At 34.3% G+C, this 20,288-nt stretch overlaps 2 protein-coding genes across 3 annotated transcripts in view; one reads left to right on the top strand and one right to left on the bottom strand.

Annotated features, from left to right (window-relative positions):
* Positions 1 to 20,288, top strand: part of RB1 (RB transcriptional corepressor 1) — a 176,090-nt gene that overhangs the window by 118,041 nt on the left and 37,761 nt on the right. The gene's annotated exons all lie outside the window — the stretch shown is intronic.
* LPAR6 (lysophosphatidic acid receptor 6) lies at positions 2,009 to 4,014 on the bottom strand. Of its 2 annotated transcripts, none has more exons than XM_039218029.1 (2): positions 3,676 to 4,014; positions 2,009 to 3,574 (listed from the first exon to the last, which is right to left on the bottom strand). In XM_039218029.1, exon 2 carries the CDS (start codon positions 3,298 to 3,300, stop codon positions 2,266 to 2,268), a length of 1,035 nt encoding a protein of 344 aa, XP_039073960.1. In that variant the 5' UTR covers positions 3,301 to 3,574; positions 3,676 to 4,014; the 3' UTR covers positions 2,009 to 2,265. The 2 variants fall into 2 exon arrangements, with proteins under 2 accessions (XP_039073960.1, XP_039073958.1); XM_039218027.1 differs by having other exon boundaries at positions 3,832 to 4,014.

Genomic DNA, 20,288 nt, shown 5'->3' with positions numbered 1-20,288 from the left:
ATTTTGTATTTTACATTCCTCAACTGAGTGACTAATCTTTAAATACTAATATCTATAAATAAGATTTATACCTTAAATTTACTTTCAGTATTTTGAGTGTAGAGCATCAAGTCAAAACTCCTTGATAAAGTAGTGTCTTCTGTTTCTTTAAATTTTTTGAACATATATACAGTATATATATTTTTGTACATTCTTTTGATAAACTAGTTATTTAGTTGCTATTTTTTCAGAAAAGGTCTTTTCTGAGTTTAGAATCAATCATTAGGATCTTGGGTAGCTGTTTTCCATACCTTAAAAATGTTCTCATCTTCCTTTGAAGGACATTAATGTGGAACAGAAGATAAAATCATTTACTCTTTTATGGAGATGTTCTTTATGATACAGTTCTTTGGGGGGAAGGGCTTGAAACTGTCACTTTAATGTAACAAAAAGTAAAATTCTCAGAGTTCTAGTAATACAGGTTTTCCAGGGGAAAGGGAAAGAGAAAACTTCTCGGAATATGTAATTTACCATAAAGCAAAAAGGAGAATAGCTTTAGTAAACTTTCTGTCCATGTAGTTGAGTTTTACCCAGGATTTGAAGTTCTTGATGAGAAAACTAATATTTGTTACCTGTTAGGTATTACTTTGTGAAAAATCCTACAAAACTTTGATTCATCTTTCCCTTGACAAGAGGGCAAGATTTCTCTAGTAATCACAGAAACAACAATCTAATCACTCAAGTTTTGCTTGTATTTTAAACTAATAGCCGTACTTTGAAAATTTGCCCACGGAGTTTTATGCCAAGAAAAGCTCTGAGAAATCTGTTACAACCTCCCTGCCCCTTTCTTCCACATCATTAAGTTACTAGTTGCTTTTCAAGAATGCTAGGTCTATTTATTTTCTGAAGAGTAATATCAAAGAGAGGTACTACAGGACCAATGGAAGACATTAAGGATTTGTTTTGCTTTTGGTTTATCTAAAGGAAACCATGACTATCTAAAGAAAATCTCCTACTTTTATTTTATTGAAAATGGATTACTTATTTATTTAGCAAATGACTGTAATTTGTCTGAAATCATTTTAGCCCAAACCCAGAGAAGACCAAAAATCAAATTTAAATTTTAAGAATATTTGTCCAAAGTTGTATTCAGGACATGAAAGATCAGATGTAAAAATCAGATAGACTGAATGCTGAATTTAATTTTATGTCATTTTTCTCAAATAAAAAGTATTCTTTTTTTAGTTAACTTTGGAGAACTGCTTGAATTTGAAAGAAAAAATATGTTGGAAAATGAAAAAGTTTTAGGTAGTTGGTGCTTAATATCTAAATTATACCTCAATTCAGTACCTTTTCTGTGTTTAAGAAAATGAAACTAGTTGTACTGAGTAATTTCTACGTGCTAAGTCTTACATTTCACTGTCTTATTATTTATGGTATTTCTGACTTAAAATACTTAATATACAGGTTACTTATCATGACATAAATACACCTTTAAAATGTACCTCTGAGTACTTATTTTTTTAAATTGACTTGGCAAAACAGTTTTGTTAGTTTCTTCCCTCTCAGTTTTGGTGATGTATATTTTTTTGAAAATAAGTGCTGTTATGTCTAGCGAATGGATCAAAATAACAATTTTAAAGTATACTATACTATACTATATAGTGAGATAGCATATGCTTATGACAGAATCCTAAATATCATCTGGATGTGTAACTGCTACAGATCCCCATATAGTGTTAGTGTGTTGTTAGTCTGCAGAAGACATTTTTAGTTGTTTTTTCAAAAACATTCCCCAAACACTTATATTTCAAATTATTCTCCTCTCTCATTTATGTTATATTTCAAGAAACATTAGTAATTTCAATTCAAATTGAAATAGAAGTTAGATCTATGTTGAATAAAAATATTAAATACTTAAAACATTTAATAGTTACAATTCATTTAGTTTAAAATTGCTAAGAAATTCAGATAGCACACATGGTCACCACATGATTGAAATCATAGTCACTTTTAGACTTTGAACAACTTTTTTAGGGATTTTTTTTAATGAAGAGGAAGGAACAGACCAAAATGTCTCAGAAAAATAAAATAGTATGTATATAGAATAGAATACATTTTAATGCATAACACATTGAATACAATATTTTATACTAATAACTTTAAAATGTCCACGTGTTTATTTTCTTTCAGAGGTGGAGAAATAGTTGTCCAAGAAAACACTTTTCACAGTTCAAGGAACTTAGATATTCCCAGTGAAGTCCCAGCGGTTTTATTTCAGGCAGTTTATATTGTAGACTCATTGTCAAATATCTTACTTTTTAAGGTCTGTAGGTTATGTTGAATAAAGTTCTCTGTGTTATGAACTTCAGAGAACCTGAAGTCACTTCTCCTAGTGGACCAGTTTTTCATTTTTATTGAATTCTGAATCGTGTCGGACGTGAAGTAGTAAACTATAGGGTCAAAGCAACAGTTTGAAACGGCAATGCAGAGAGTGATTGGGTACATAGTCCTTACTGCTGTCACTGCTGAGCAATTAACAAATGTTTGTGTTCTCATAAGAGAATATAAAATAAGATTGATGTTGTAAGGCACAAAACAGAAGCAGAATATGACCAAATGTACAAAAATCATTTTTAAAATTTTAGTTTTGTTTATTTTGCTTCTGCTTAATGTAACAGGTTTATTTAAAGTTCTTAACACCATACTAGAACAAGTTACGTTTAAAATTAGAGGAATAAAAAATCCTACAATTTCGATGAAAATTACAATCCTTGAGAGATATGTTTTCCATGTGGCTTCTGGAAATTTTTCAAAGCAGGCTTCTGAGGCATTGTTACCCTGAGAGTGGGTAGACTGAAAAAAAACTGCTGGTGCACTTCCTCCGATTACAGTTAGCCACACAGCAATGCACACGATTTTTGCATTTCGTTTGGTTCTTAGAGTCTTTGACTTAAATGGGTGGACAATTGCCAGAAACCGATCCACACTAATACAGGTTAAGAACAGAATGCTTCCATACATGTTGGTATAAAATAGCATCACTGAAATCTTACAGAGTTGATCTCCAAATGGCCAATTCTGGGTCGCAAAGTAAAAAATCCGGAACGGTAAAGTAAAAACGAAAAGCAAGTCTGACATTGCCAAGTTAATCATGTACGTTGTAGTTTCATTTCGCACTTTCAGAGTGCAGATGAAAATGTATATGGCAACACAGTTGGATATTAACCCAAGCACAAATACCATACTAAACATGCACCCATACAAAGTGTACTTAAAGGAGTCATCATAGTAGCATTGGGAGCTGTTATTGCTTACCATTATAAAGGCACGTCCAGTTTACAGTGTTTAAGTCCTTTGGTCTGCTGCAGTCTTCTTTGGTATTCAGATTACGGCCACTTTATAACCTCCAGAGTATTTGCAAATTCTTTGTACCTTTGGGTGGTTTTATAAATACTTCCTTTTTCTTCGAAATCTCAACAGGAAACATGAAATTCGTTGTAAATTTTCCGCTTGGTTCTTCAACAGGAAAATATTCTCATTTTCTAATTTCCAGAAAATCCGTGGATCCAGGGTTTAGGTAGCTGACGAACAACTTAAAAAAAAAAAAAAAAGTAGTAGTCAGTGAAGCCAGCCAGCCTGTTAGATTATAAATTTAAAGAAAAGCTGTGTTTTTTGAAACGGGAATAAAACTACTCATCTGGTAAACTTGTATTTCAGTAGGCAGGGTGAAATATTTCAAAATTGAAGTTTCTTTATGCTCCAGAATACTTAGGCTAAAGTTAGCAATCTTTTTTGCTTTTCAGTTCAGAGTTTCAGAGACTTAAACATTCCCAGTTTTGTCTCACTTACTTCTTGTTCCTTTTAAATAAGATTTTCCTTTTTGGTATTGCTGAAGTGGATTCCAGATGGTAGTAAGCAGAAGAGTCTTGAAAGTTTCCGAAATAAATTCCTAATCGTGTTAGCTCTTGCTGAATTGAAGCCTTTCCTCCGTTGCCAGATGTATTGTGAGAAGGGCTTTCTCTGAAGTGGAAAAGAAAGGCTCGCTAGATTTGTAATATGACATCACAGGAAGAAGAGGCTGGGCTTGGACAAAGAGAGGTTTCAGCCCCGTTTGTTTGCAGTTCCTTTAATCTGATAATGTGTCTGCTGGGAATATACCTAGGAGGCTTGCAAATGGTCACTGGCTGTTTAGCTGAGCTTCTGCCCTTTAACTCTTTTTAGGCAGAAATGCCTTCTGGGATGTTGGCTACCTCACAAGGAGTTAGTTTTCTTTCTTTCCCTTTCTTATATTTCTTTGTATTTAGTAGTAATATTTAAGAAAGATATCAGTATTAAACCTGTTTTTCTCTTATAATTGATTGTTTTTGTGTTTGGAATAGGACTTTTTTTTTTTAAAGAAATACAATATATAGGAGTGTGTATTTATAAATTTAAGTTGTTTGTGGTATCTTAATATAGCATTAAAAAAGCTGTTTAGGAGAAATTTAATCTTTAGGGATAAAAAGGGCATGACTGACCAGTGGTGGTTCTGCCCCTCTTGGCTTCTGTTTGGCATAATTGTTCTTCAAGATTTAATTGGTATGATTATGAGTGGCTCCAATCCTGAATCTCCTGTTTTTGATGAAGGAATTTTCTACATCCTTTCCTCTTTCCTGTAAAATCGAGTTAATATTTTAGAGCACTTTCGACTTTTAAATTACCACTTTCACCAAGGAATAATTTCAAGAATGTTCACATTTGGTGTGATATATTAATCTTTCTCACACACAGACCTAAATTGCATCTTTTTAAATGAACTCCCCCCTGACTCCCCTCCCCGAATTGATTGAAGTAAGTTTTGCAGAACACAAGTTATACTACTTGGCTACTAAATTTTAGGTTCATGATTTTATTTTCCTTACCCCTAGCCCACACCTTACAACGTTAACTATATAATGGAATATGGATCAGATTTTGTCTTCAGTTAAAAGCTCCTATGAGTTGTTTATGGATGTATTTAAAGGATACTCATTTTTTAAAGTCCAGAGAAGTTGGAGGAATAAAGTATGTGCAGGATGGGAATTACTGAATATAGATGTTATTACCTTGAGGATTGAAGATACCACAACCTTTGGACACATACTTGGTTTTTTTTTTTGTTCTAAATTACCTTTTTTCAGAAAAGGCTAGATCCAGTTATGTTTTACTGTTACTATTTTCTTTTTAATGTTCTTATTATTTATGTTTGACAGAGCAGAGGCAGGGGAGGGGCAGAAAGAGAGGAGGACAGAAGATCTGAAGCAGGCTCTGGCACTGACAGCAGTGAGCCCTAAGCTGAGCTCTAACTTACTAACTGATGGGGCTCAAACTCCTGGAACTTTGACCCAAAGTAGGACACTTAACTAACTGAGCCATCTAGGTACCCCGACTGTTGCTTTTTCCTAGTTTGGTTCAGTTTGGGCCAAAACTTTTTCTAATTATCAATTTTGAAAATTTAGGGAATTTGTGAATGACTTGTTTTTCCTTCCTAAATAACTTAACTAATTTAAAAGTAATATATTGCAGTAATATCTTTTAATACCTCTTTAATTATAAAATCTAGCAGCATTTGTTGTTTGATGATGAATCCTGCCTGACTTGTATTTTTTTGTTTTGATGGGGAAATTTGTCTATAAAAAATGTCTATTATTTATAATCAATAAACTTAAACATTAAAGGGCTGAATTCTTTGAGTATTGCATTTGTATGGAAAAGGGTTAAGCCTGTGTGTGTTCATATAAGAAGTAGGTGAATACTAACAAGATAAGTAGTTAATAAGCTTGTATTCTTTCTTTTAATGCTTATTTATTTTGAGAGAGAGAGAGAGAGCAAGCAAGGGATGGGTGGGGTGTAGGGGAGAGAGAGAATCCCAAGCAGGTTCCACACTGTCAGTACAGAACCCGATGCAGGGCTCCATCTCACGAACCATGAGGTCATGAACTCAGCTGAATCCAAGAGTCAGATGCTTAACCAGCTGAGTCACCCAGTCACCCAATAAGCTTGTATTCTTATTAGAGAAAATTTTTCTGTTATAGTTTCTTAGTAATCTATTACTTTGATAATCTCTTTAGTCATCATTAAATAATGAAATAATAAGCAGTCACATGCCCTGACCTTGTTTACTTCTGCTTTCATTTTGAATGAAGCATTTACTCAAAGAGTTAAAAATTGTGTTAATTCTATATTGGAATATTCTTCTACATATTGGTGTTATTTACAGGACTTGTTTACCTAACTGTTTATATCTTGTTTTTCATGTTTGAGTTGTTTTGCTTATAGATCACTATTTTTGAATTAACCTTTTTGTTATTAGTATATTAGTATGTATTTGTATTTCTAATTTTATAGTGTTTGACCATTAGTAGATACTGACATGTTTGTTGGTGAATAAATCATATTAGTAAACTTTAATTTTGTTGAAAGGTGTTTCTGCTGAGAAAAAAGAACAACAGCAGAAGGGCTGTCTGCTTCAGGGAAGATCATTAAATGCTGGATTTTCCAAGATATTTATGTTGACTTCTAATTAAGGAACCAAAGTGAAATTAGATACCTTGAAAATTCCTTAGATTAAGATTTGAAAAATATATAGTAACTACATGGAAAGAGAGTTAAATAAAGATAGGGAATTGAGTATATTTAATAGGCACATTGTATTTGATAGCTTCAGGCCAAACTGTTATTTTAACGCAAGATTTTTTTTTTTTAATGTTTTATTTATTTCTAGGAGAGAGAGAGAGAGAGAGAGAGAGACAGCGTGAGCAGGGGAGGGTCAGAGAGAGAGGGAGTCACAGACTGAAACAGGCTCCAGGCTCTGAGCTGGCAGTCAGCACAGAGCCCGACGCGGGGCTCGAACCCACGAACCGCGAGATCATGACCTAAGCGAAAGTCGGATGCTTAACCGACTAAGCCACCCAGGCGCCCCTTTAATGCAAGTTTTGTATACCTCTGTAGGTTAAGTCTATGAATCAACTTGTTACTTTTGTGAGGTTTTCTATGAGGGTGGAATAACATGTACCACCTATTTGAAATTTCGTATCATTATGCAAGTCATCACTTTTCAAGCTTTAATTGTATCAAAAAGTCAATTAAATAACTGGCTAGCCTATAAAGTAGATGTTTGATTCACTACAATAATGGTATAAATCATTTAGTTGCTTATCTCATTTTTTATCAGGTTGACAGAGAGTATTCTGTTAGTTAACTATTAGAAGTTTAAGGATTGGGGTAATTTCTGAGTTCCTGACTAAATTTCTGCTACAACTGACTTTGAGGAGACAACAAATCTGACTTGATTCAACATAGGCTCCTAATAATGTTTGTTAAATAAATAAATAAAGCTTTATTAGACACCCACCATAAACAAATAATGTGTAAAGTGTGCACCTCAGCCATTCTTACTTTCTCTTCATTTTCATCAAGCCTATTTTCTAGACTTGATAGTAAGATCACTCACTTCCACCTTTCTGGGCTAACCTTGTTATTCTTATCTGTATTATTCTTAATAATGCCTTATCTTGTCTTCTGATTTTTAGTCCTACCCTTTTCTGTTTCCCCCTGCCAGCCTGTCACAGATCAGCTCATGAGTGAATCAACTATTTATTCATTTATTCTCTTCTTGCTTCCAAAAATAATTTAAAGCTGTTGATAATTTTAAAACTGTCATAACTGCTGGAACTAAACATTAAGATTTTAACATTTTATTATATGTAAATTATATCTAAACTTTAGAAGTCTAAAAAGAGAATATAGAACAGTTTAAAAGTTTGAATATGAGAAATGTGAGAGAAATTATTGTATACATTAGTCATTTTCATTCTAAAAATTATCATTTTGAACACTACAATGTTTACAAAAGGCAAAAAACCCTTAAAACACAAATTTATAACATGTTAGTAAAAGAATAAAAGCCAAGTGCTAGCAGGGAGATAGAAGTGAAGGGCAGAATATGAAATGATGATGTTAGAAAAATATAAGCCAAGGGAGGTTGCTGCATTTGATACAAGGCAGAAAAGGAAACCATAGTGGATTATGTCCCTTCTGTTTAATGAAGGAAAACATTTCCATGTGTCAAGGGAGAAACTTTTCTTTTGCTATTGTGAATCTTTACCATGAGCCATTAAGTGACCACTGCAGATTGTTTTCTAATGGCAGAACATACACCAAATCTCATTTGCCTTCATTTCAATTCAAAAAAAGCACCGGATGTCAGATTGTGGTTCTGAGAAACATACTGCATGTTGGTAGGTTAATATAGTCCAGATATAGGTGGTAATTTGGTTTAATGCTGAGGCAGTTTTGATAGTCTAGTGCAAGAGATCTCTACCTGAAGATCTTGACATCTCTAAAACTACTGTTTAAATCATTCCCCCCAAGGACTAGGTCTATGGCTTTGAGAAGATTCTCAATAAAACTGTGACTAAAAACACATAAGAGACCACAGATCTTAAGAATTAAAGGATTAGCAAGTCCTGCAGGCTATTTCTCTGAAATATCTGGAAATCTCAGAAATATTTTGAAAATGTTTCTCTGTGGATAGACTAAAAGGAAAAGACTATTAGATGCTAGCGCAGGTTCCTTATGAATGAAGTACAGAAGTGCATATGTAGGCAATAGAATGTAAGTCTTTAATTTTTAAATTTTGAATAGGGAGTGTAAAAGTATTGTATAAAGAGCACAGTCAAAGAATCAGAGAAGCTTGTTATGCAGTCATTTGACCTTCCTAAGATTTTGGCTACTTGGCTGTAAATTGAGGGAGCTTGACTGCTCAGAGGTCTCTTCCTGTGTCTATACCTGATTCTGATTCATTAAATACTATGAATGCTTAAGCTGCTAGGTTGGGTTTTTTTTTCACTCTCAGGTATAACAAATCAAGGAGTCACTTTTCATTCTTTATGTTTAAGGATATTTAATTTTGAAAACAGGTTACACAAGAAATATGTACAAGAAATATTCTTTGCTTAAGCCAAGAGTCTCCTGATACAAGAAGAATTTTGTTAACATGTTATTATACTGTGAAGATTTAACATTGAAAAAAGACTTTTTGTATTTCTGTAGCATTCTTCTTTAAAAGGTTTTTCTTTCCAAAGCACAAATAAGATGCCATGTTCTTACTATGAAATTGATCAAAGCTTTAAAGTATTTTCTTATTAAAAGTTTTGATGCCCATAATTGGAGTTATGCCTAAAATAACATTATGACATTTGTAAAAACAATTGGATAGAGTATATGAAACTTAAACTGAATCAGAGTTCAAGTTTGAAGTGTGGAACAGTGAAATTTTAAAATGTAAGAAAAATACTCTAAACCTGTTTTGAATGCAGCAAATGTTTATCATGATGAGATGTGACTCTTCAGCGTTCTCTTCCATGTCAGATTGACACTTATTTCAAAAAATGTTTTTTGTTTTTAATTTTGAGAGAGAGAGTGTACACGTGTGTACGTGCTATCAGGTGAGGAGAGAGAGACAGGGAAAGAGTGAATCCCAGGCAGGCTCTGTGCTGTGAGCACAGCACATCAGAGGCTGATGTGTGGGGCTCCATCCTAGGAACCTTCAGATCATGACCTGAGTTGAAGTCAAGAGTTGAACTGAGCCACCCGGGTGCTCCTCAAATTTACACTTATTAAAAAAGCCGAAGTTTTCTCATTTTGGAGTCTTCTGAAGCCTGTTATGATAAAAATTTTTATTTACGTTCAGACATAAACAAAACTTTCAGTTTCAGCAATGAGTATTTGTAGTTTATGACAATAAAATATATTTACTTTATATAAAAAGATCTTTTAACCTAACAAGAAAAATTTTAAATTCTTTACGAATTTAGTAGTACTTTAAGTGTGTTGATATCATTTGAAAGTGGTTTACCTTTCTGTCATTATTGCAGACAGTTAGTACTTTTTGTTACTCTTTACTGGAGCATGAGTCATCTACCCAAGTTCAAAGGGTTGAACCTGCTTATAGTGTTGGGTAGAAGTAGAAGAAAGACATAAAGGGTGATGAATAATGATTTATAGCAGATGGAAATGTTGGTTGAAGTAGGTTCAAGCAAAGAGGGTAAAGGAAATTAAGAGGAGCAGGAATGTTGTTTGTGGTGTGAGACTTAAAACTTGAGTAAACAGATCTATCACTACCAGCACTTGAGTTGTCCCTTCTTTCTTTTTTCCTATCTTGGCCTGCTCACCACTCCTTCATTGCTGCCTCTTAAAATCCATCACATTTTTTTATGGAGACCTCTCAATTTCATACATTTTTTTCTATACTTCCATAGTACTTAATTTGTCTTCCTTTTAAGACCTATTCATGTAAGTCAGTTAAGATGAAAGACAAAGAAATAACTGCAATACAGAGTATAATAATAGATGTTTATACAGAGTGGAGATGAGAGTCAACCAAGTCAGTTAAAGGGTTGTCAGAGGAGATGATATCTAAAGAAGGCTAGCCTTTAAAGTTGAATAAAAGTTTTAAATTTTAAATCCTGAAGGCTAGAGTCATGCCTGGTTAGTAATGTCATATTTTTCAACCAAAAACACATAAAATGATTTGAATGATGATTTTCTCAGTTTTCTCAAGAATGTTATATAATTAGTTCCATAATTTCTAAAAGAGAAGTTATTTCACCACACACAATGTATGCTTTGGGACATAAGGGTTTAGTATGGTCATAAAATGCAGTCACGGAAGACCATAGGTTGTGGTTTTCAAAAGTCTTTTACCTACTTTTGAAGCAGGTAGACATAGTGTAAAAAAAAAAAAAAATCTAGATGTTAAAGGACCTAGATTTGTAATCCCAGCTGTGCTACTAAAACTTAATGTGACATTGAACAAATAGTTTAGCTTCTCTATTATTCATTTATAAAAGAATATTGAACTAGATCTTTAAAATCCTTTTCAGACCTTATATTTAATCTTCATACAAATTTTGAATGATAGAACATATTATTGTCTCCAAGAAACTGCAAATCAGAGTTGTGATTTGTCCAGAATTATGAAAGTGATTAAATGATGGAGAATGATGAAGCTAGAACTAGAAACTAGGTCCTCATCATTAAATACCCAACCCAGTTCCTTGTACTTCTTTGTCAAGTTAGAGAATACAATTCAGTAAGTGTATGGGGAACTGGAGCTAGTATTCTGTCTAGTTCCTTGATGTCTGATCATGTTTTCCTGATAGAACAGATGGATTCCAACCTTATTTTTTCTTAACGACATAAAATGGGAACCTTGGTTCATAGCTTAGGTAAATGTTAAGCAGAGAAAATCCTTGTTTGTTATATGTATAAGCTATATAGCCTTTTTGAGTAAACACTGTAGTCTAAAACTATGACAGATTTAGCTTAATCTCTTAGAGTAGATTAAAATCGTACTGCAACCATCCTTCACTTTTAGCTTCACCTATATTGATTTTATTCGTTCATTTATTCAGAGAGAGGGCAAGGTGGGGGAAGAGAGGCAGAGGGGGAGAGAGAGAGAATTTTAAGCAGGCTCTCTGCTTAGTGCAGAGTCTGACGCAGGGCTTTATCCCACAGCCCTGAGATCATGACCTGAGCTGAAATCAAGAGTTGGATGCTCAACTGACTGAGCCACCCGGACACCCCATATTGATTTTAAAAAAAAAAAAAGTTGGAAATGGAAAAAGTATTGTGCCAAATTTTATTTAGAGGAAGGAAATCTTTCTTTCTTTCAAATAATTAGTAATTGAACATTTTCTAACACTGTTTATTATCAGGAATCCAGGTACTCTTCAGTTATATTTCAGTAAGCATTTGTTGACTCTATCCGTTATTAATACGTGGAGAAAGGGAAGGATTGCTCTTTTAGGATGTTCCTGAAAAGCTAAATACTTGTGGCCAGAAAGCTGCTCTTTGACACACCTAAGTTCTTTTGTTTCGTTTGTTCCCACTAATGAAATTGTGTTTTAGGAAAACCAAGTTCAGTGCTGTGGAGTGACTCAGAGGCAAGTTGCTGAAAGTACATCATTGAGTTAGATGTATATACATCTGTAAAAGGTTCATAGGGGATGCCATAAGAAACTGGCAGGGTTGATTCTCTAGTTCTCAGAATGTCTTGCAAGGGTGTTGATGTCTTTATGCGTAGTGAAAGTCATAGACAAACATAGCTGATGTGATTCACAGGAGAGAAACAACTTGAAACTATACTTAAAGAACTTTGACCCTACATAAGGAGGATTTTTTAAGTGAATATACATTCTGTATTTTTGAAAATTCAAGTAAAATGTTTTAAAAAATATATGTATCCTTTAAAAATTATTCCTTGATTAGCTTTTTGATTAAGTGGTGTCATTCTCATTAAGATAATTTTGTATCAGCAATAATCAACTGGAAAATGTAATGGATAAAATATTCCACTTAAAACAACAGATGGTATAAAATACCTTAGAATAAATGTAATAGGGATAGAACAAGATCTAGATGAAAACAAAAGACCCAAAACGTTTAATGAAGACCATAAAAAAATACCTAAATATGTGACATGCAGTTTTACTGGAACAAATCTAAAAGTTTGTTATTCCACTAAAATCCCAATAGATTTTCAGCGAATGTCTTTGAATAAAATGTGTGTGTGTGTGTGTACAATGTGTGTGTATATATATAATTACATATATAGTATGTATATATGTGTGTATATAGTATAACCTATCAGTTTTACTTCTAAAAAAATTTGTCCTTGTTTCCCACTCCTATTCCTATTCCTATCAGTAGTACCTTATTTCTGCATACCCTCCTCTAAACCAGATTTAGAGGACTTTTAAACCCTTCATAAATTAATAGGTTAAAAGTGATATCTTGTTTAGTTTGCATTTCTTTATTTTTCTTGAAAAAATTTTTAATGTTTTTTATTTATTTCTGAGAGAGAGAGACAACATGAGCTGTGGAGGGTCAGAGAGAGAAGGAGATACAGAATCTGAAGCAGGCTCTAGGCTCTGAGCTGGCTGTCAGCACAGAGACCGATGCGGGGCTTGAACCCACAAACTGTGAGATCATGACCTGAGCCGAAGTCAGATGCTTAACCACCTGAGCCACCCAGGTGCCCCTCATTTGCATTTCTTTAGTTATGAGTGAATTTGAGCCCAGAAGTATACCATGCACATGGGGGAATATAACATTAGCACTTCAAATCAGTAGAGAAAAATATAGATAGTTTAGAAATGCTTAATGAATGGGTCATCAGGGGAGCAATTTAAAAAATTGGACTTTAACTTTTTATAGCAAACAAAATAAATTCCAACTAAAATGAAAAAATGAAATAAAAACTCCATTAAAAATAAAAGACTCCATAAATTTCTGGGAAAAAAATTGAGTGCACTTAAAAATAAAAGAATAGTGAAGTATTATGTGAAGTCTGTAGTTTAAAAAAAAAAAGGTACATTTGACTAAATAGTTTTGCTCCAAGAACACATAGAGTAGGAAGAAAATGTCAGTTTATCATATTGTACTTTATATAAGATTAATGAGGGACGCCCGGCTGGTTCCATCAGAGGAGAATGCAACTCTTAATCCCTGGGTCGTGAGTTCAACTCCACGTTGGATGTACAGTTTACTTAATAAAAAATAAGTGAAATTTAATAATCCATTCAGAAAAATGAGAAAAGGATCTGAACAAGAATATAATTGTTTCTCTTAAAGTGGTTTGCAATTCGTTTGTTTTAAAGTAGGGCTCCACACCCAATGTAGGGCTTGAACTCACAACCCTGAGATCAAGAGTCATAGGCTATACTGGCTGAGGCAGCCAGGTGCCCTGGTTTGCAGTTTTGATACCCAAATTAATATTTTTTTAAGTTTTGCCCTTTAAAATAAAAATGAGTGTACATAATTTAGATTCTTTTTTTTCCTTATTTTTACTTTCAAATGACAGATTTTTAAGATACAGTTCTATGAACACTATGGCAAATACGCTTAACAGTGGAAACATTTAAGCATTTATGCAGATGTTTTACTCTTAACTAGAATTCAGAGAGACTGGCTCTTAACAGATACTGATACCAAAGGTATATGGAAGAATTTATCACTAAGATTCTAAACCACTACTAACCCTTTCTCAGAACAAAATTTCCATGGTCACTTCCTTTATTGGTTTGCTGGTGTGGTTATTTTAATCAAATGATTTCACATTCTTGGAAAACTTGAGAATTTCCTATCCATACCAGATGTCACCAGTGCTGCCTCAGAAAAGTTAGAAACAAAAGACCAGAAGGACTGACCCTACAAAAGGGCCTCTTTTAAAGCCCAGCTTTTTGTTGTTGTTTTTAGTTAAAAGTGGACTGCTTCAGCCAAACTAAGGAACAGTTAGTAGATTGTTGTCCTGGTTATAGAGATAGGGAAATAGGATAGGCACATTTAAATTTGTTTTCCTTTTTATGTTGTCTTTGATCTTGGGTCTGCTGATATTTGTTTATTCAATAGCATATATTTACAGAGTGCCAGTTGTATGCCAAGGGCTCTTCCAGGTACTGGGATTACAGCAGAGAAAAAAAGAAATTCCTCAAGTTATGTTTATTTGGGGGGATGGGCAATCAACAAATAATTAGTCAAATGGTGGTAAGGTCTCTGAAGAAAAATACATTTAGGAAGAAAAGGAAGGTATTCTATAAAGGGCCAAGAAGGGCTTGCTGATAAAGAGACATTTGAACAGAGACTTGAAAGAAGTGAAGTAATGAACATGCCCTCCTCAGTGTGTATTTCCAGCCTCATCTTACATAATTCACTCACCAGGTTCATGTACCCAAAACTTTCAAGGCAGTCAGAAATTCCTAAATTGTGTTTCAGTTTGATAAGATTCCATATGTCTACTTCTGATTTTTGTTTTGTGTGGCACCTTATAAACTGGGATTGGTTTGGCTTGGTTTGGTTTTGGCTACTCGTCAGTGTTGTTGTAACTAGATACTTTTAGGAGAGTACTGTCTTTCATTAAAAGGAGCTCCAAATCAATAGTTCTATTTCAAGTCAGATCCCACCCTGACTTCTGCCTCTCTGTGCAGTTATTAGGTTTGTCTTTTACTCTTTGATGTTTTGACTAGCACCTTATTACCTCAGGACTGAATTTTCTCCTGGGTTAGATTTCCCTGGTCGCAGCAACATCTGACAGTCTATATCAATTGACTTCCTTGACCTCTGTTAATTACCTGTCCTACATATATGCTCGAATTTGGGATCTTAAAGGTACTTATATTACAGTTGTCTTTTCTTCATTATTACATGGTATCCTAACTTTGGATTCACCTTTAGATTCTTGTCATTGTGTCAGTCCTTCAAGGAGCCAACTCTTTCCTTTCTCTCCTGTTCTGACACATAACTGTTACCAAGCCCTACTCTCATTCTTTTCTCTGACACAACTCCACCACTTTCTAGACACATATGACATTATTCCATGAAGTTGGTTTTTTAATAATTTTTTCCTAGAAATTATTATTTATAATGTAGGAGAGATATTAAGTCTCTTAAAGAGCAATAATAAGAGAAATTTAAAAAATTGGAGAAAAGGGAGCATAACCCTACTTTTTTATTTTTAATTTTTTCTAGTGTTTGTTTATTTTTGAGAGAGAGAGAGAAGAATGTGTGGGAGCAGGTGAGGGGAAGAGAGAGGAGGAGATAGAGAATCTAAACCAGTCTCCAGGCTCTGAGCTCTTATCACAGAGGCTGATATGGGGCTCGAACTCATGAACCGTGAGATTATGACCTGATCCAAAGTCAAGACACTTAACCAACGGAACCACCCAGGTGCTCCTTTATCATTCTAATAAATCAACTGTCTATAATTTTCCAGTTTAAAAAAATATATATTAAATTTAAATTCCAGTTAACATGCAGTGTAATAATAGTTTTAGATATACAATATAGTGATTCAGCACATATATTACTCAGTGCTCATCACAGCAAATATACTCATTAATTCCCATCAACTATTTAACCCATCCCCTCACCTTCCTCCCTTTTGGTAACTGTCAGTTCTCTATAGTTAGTCTGTTTTTTGGTTTGTCTCTTTGTATTTTCCCCTTTATTCATTTGTTTTGTTTCTTAAATTCTACATATGAGTAAAATGATATGGTGTTTGTCTTTCTCTGACTGAGTTTGCTTAGCCTTATGCTTTCTGGCTCCATCCATGTTGCAAATGGCAAGATTTTAATTATTTTTCCCCTCTTTTTTTTTTTTAAAGTTTATTTATTTATTTTGAGTGAGAGAGAATGGGACAGGGGCAGAGAGAGGGAGAGAGAATCCCAAGCAGGCTCCACACAGTTAGTGCAAAGCCCGATGCAGGGCTTGAACTCAAAAGCTGCAAGATCATGACCTGAGCCAAAGTCAGATGTTCAACTGACTGAGCCTCCCAGGTACCCCAAGATTTCATTCTTTTTGATGGTTGAGTAATATTCCATTGTGTGTTTATACACACACACACACACACACACACACACACACACATATACATAACCACTTCTTTATCCATTCATCAGTCAATGGACACTTGGGCTGCTTCCATATATTGGCTATTGTAGATAATGCTGCTGTAAACATTGGGGTGCATATATCCCTTTGAATTAGTATTTTTGTATCCTTTGGGTAAATACTGAGTACTGCAATTGCTGGATCATAGGGTATTTCTACTTTTAACTCTTTGAGGAACCTCCATACTGTTTTCCACAGCAACCCACCAGTTTGCATTCCCACCAGCAGTGCAGGAGACATCCTCTTTTCTTCACATCCTTGCCAGCATCAGTTGTTTCTTGTGTTGTTGATGTTAGCCATTCTGACAGGTGTGAGGTGATACCTCATTGTAGTTTTGATTTGCATTTCCCTATCTGTTGGCCATCTGTATGATGTCTTTGGGAAAGTGTCTATTCCTGTCTTCTCCCCATTTCTTCACTGGATTATTTGTTTTTTGGGTGTTGAGTTTGATAAGTTCTTTATAAATTTTGGATACTAATTCTTTATCCAATATGTCATTTGCAAATGTTTTCTTCCATTCTGTTGATTGCCTTTTAGTTTTGTTGACTATCTCCTTTGCAGTGCAAAAGCTTTTTACTGAGATGTAACTGACATATTATATTAGTTTTAGGTGTATAGCATAATGATTCAGTATTTGTATATACTGTGAAATGATTATCACAAAAACTATAGTTAACACTTATTGCCATACATAGTTACAAAAGTTTTCTTGTGATGAGAACTTTTAAGATTTACTATCTTAGTAACTTTCAAATATACAGTACAGTATTATTAGCTGTAGTCACCATGCTGTACATTATAACATTACCTCCTTATAAATTATTTATTTTATAACTGGAATTTTGTACCTTTTGACCCCCTTTACCCATTTCACCCACACCCTGTCCCTCTGGCATTCACATCTGTTTTATCTGTGTACACAGTGTTGGATTTTTTTTTAATTCCCCATATAAGTGTATTTGTTTTTCTCTGTCTGACTTACTTCACTTAGCATAATGCCCCCAAGGCCCACCCATACTGTTGGAAACAGCAAGATTTTCTTTTTTATGGCTGCATCAAATATATATAGCACATTTTCTTTATCCATTCACCCACCAGTGAGCACTTAGGTTCTAGATTTGTTTTTGTTGTTGTTTTTTAAAAGATTTTATTTTTAAGTAATCTCTACACCCAGTGTGGGGCTTGAACTCACAACCCCAAGTCCACGGACTGAGCCAGACAGGTGCCCCAAGATCTAGTTTTAATTTAAGTCTTTGCTAGTATAGTTATGTAGTTGAAATCAAGCAGTAATTATCTTTGAGGTTTAGGAGGGAACACTACTTTTTTTTTTAATGTGCTATTAGATAAGAACATTTTCCACTGTATCTTTTAAGCTATGATTTACCATAAATTTCTCAAAATGATTTTAGCCACTATCCATTTTAAACAATATGAAACATAAATAAGTTAATTTCTGACATGAACATACATGTAAACGTAAACTATTGACATCTCTAAAATGGAACCTCTTAGGAATAGATTAATTTTTTAAACTTTAATCTTTCTAAAAAAAAACACATGGGCTTTTCTGCTTATAAAAGTACACTTAGGTTAATTAGAAAATAAGAAAAGGTACTTTGATGTTTTAAAGCATTTAAAATCATTTCATATTTACTAGTTTACAAATTTAAAAACAGTGATTGGTTAGAAGCAATAAAATTCTTGTCTAAAATATATACTGTTTGAAGAAGAGAGTTGAGACTCTGCTGCCTTGCTTTCTAATATAAAGAAGGCTTTTTCAGGTACTTCCTCAAAGCGTTATATGTGCTGGAGATGAATCGGATCAGGGAATTTCTGCCACTGAATAAGCCTTAAATAACTATGCTAAAGAAGACAGACTATTTAAAGTAAACCACTTAAAATTACTAGTCAGAAGCAATATTAAAGCTTAATTCTTATTTGATAAAACTGTTTCACTGTTAATTAAAATGTTACTTAGTATGCTCTGCATTATAAAACACTGCTATCTTTGAGAAAATTTTCAGCTGAGATGTGGATAGTTTTATTCAAATTTGGTTCATTCATCACCTTTGAATTAGTTTCTTCTTGAGAAGGAGCATATCTTAAAAACTTATCTCTTACCTTCGTTACATGAAAATATGTTCTTAAAATATTGATAATTAGAAGAAATAATCTTTTCAATAATAATACTTTGTATTTGACGACACTATTAATTGAAACTTTGAAGGTTTAGAACTCTACTTTGGTGATTCTGTTGGGGATTCACTATTAATAATGAAAAAGGAGATTTTTTGTTTTATTTTCCTAATGTTTATTCTTGAGAGAGAGGGAGTGGGGGAGACACAGAGAGAGGGAGGGACACACTGAATCTGAAGCAGGCCTTCGGCTCTGAGCTGTCAGTACAGAGCTGACATGGGGCTCAAACTCACGAACCATGAATTCATGATCCAAGCCAAAGTCAGACGCTTAACCAACTGAGCCCCCCAGGTGCCCCACAAAGGAGATTTTTTAAATAGATTATTAAACCGTTAAACCTGTCTGTTAGCAGAGTCCTGAAATAGCATCAAACATTTTGCTTCAGGTACTCTTACCACAAGCCCAAGACTCCTAAGATCACCTTTCCCCATCAGGAGGCTTGGTGCAGCAAATGGAGCCAGCAGAACAGACACAGCCACAACAGACAGCCTGTCCCAGGACTTCCCTTCCTTGCCTAAGAGACAGCAGGATTGTAGAGGAACACCAGTAGAGAGCATTTCACCCCCCCCCCACACACACACCCCAAACTAAGACACATCTGGCAGCCTGACCTGGGGACAATGTATGTAGGTTCATATATCCACTATCACAGTCAAGATACTGAACAGGTGTATCATACAAGGAACTGCATCCATCATACAAGGAACTAAATCTACATCCCTCCAGCCCCTCATGCCTGTCCCTAACCCTTGGTCACTATTAGTCTGCCTTCTATTTCTAAATTTTTTTTATTTCAAAATATAATATAAATGGAATCCAATACAATTATCTTTTTTGGATTATCTTTTTTTTTTCCCCCCACTCAGCCTAATTCTCTAGAGATGCATTTAAGATACTACATGTATCAATAGTTATTGCTTTTTAATTGCTGACTAGTATTTCATTGTATGAATTTATTACAGGTTTGTTTTTGGTTTTTTTTACTTTTTTTTTTTTTAAGTTTATTTTGAGAGACACAGAATGCAAGTGGACGAGGGGCAGAGAGAGAGAGGGAGAGAGAGAATTCCAAGGAGGCTTCACACTGTCAGTGCAAAGCCTGATGTGGGACTTGAACTCACGAACCATAAGATCATGACCTGAGCCAAAACCAAGTGTCGAGCACTTAAGGGACTGAGCCACCCAGGTGTTCCTGATGCACTACAGTTTCTTTAACATACTCATATTGAAGGGTATCTGGCCTGATATCAGTTTCTAGCTATCACAAGTAAAGCTGTTATGAATATTAGTGCCTAGGTTTTATATGAACAGAGTTTTCATTATTTTGGGATAAATACCCAAAGAATATAATTGCAGAATTGTATGGTTATTGTGTGTATTGTTTAATGAGACTGCCAAAGTATTTTCCAGAGTGATTGAATCATTTTAAATTCCCACCAGCAATAGATGAGGATTCCAGTTTCTCTGCCTCCCTGCCATCATTTGGTATTGTCACCATTTTTTTTTAAATTTTAGCCATTCTGATTGTATAGGGAGAGCTCACTGAGGTTATATTTCCTATTAGGATGATGGCTAATGATATTGAATATCATTTCCTGTGTTTGTGATCTGTATTTCCTCTTTACTAAAATGTTTCCTCATTA

This window comes from Hyaena hyaena, unplaced genomic scaffold (assembly GCF_003009895.1).
Source record: "Hyaena hyaena isolate Hyena2069 unplaced genomic scaffold, ASM300989v1 scaffold_728, whole genome shotgun sequence".
NCBI lineage: Eukaryota > Metazoa > Chordata > Mammalia > Carnivora > Hyaenidae > Hyaena > Hyaena hyaena.
Note: the sequence above shows the minus strand (reverse complement) of the source record. Positions and strands in the feature narration are given on the sequence as shown.

Excerpts from the sequence above, each read along its gene's own strand:
- LPAR6 (XM_039218029.1), bottom strand. The coding sequence starts at position 3,300 with ATGGTAAGCAATAACAGCTCCCAATGCTACTATGATGACTCCTTTAAG.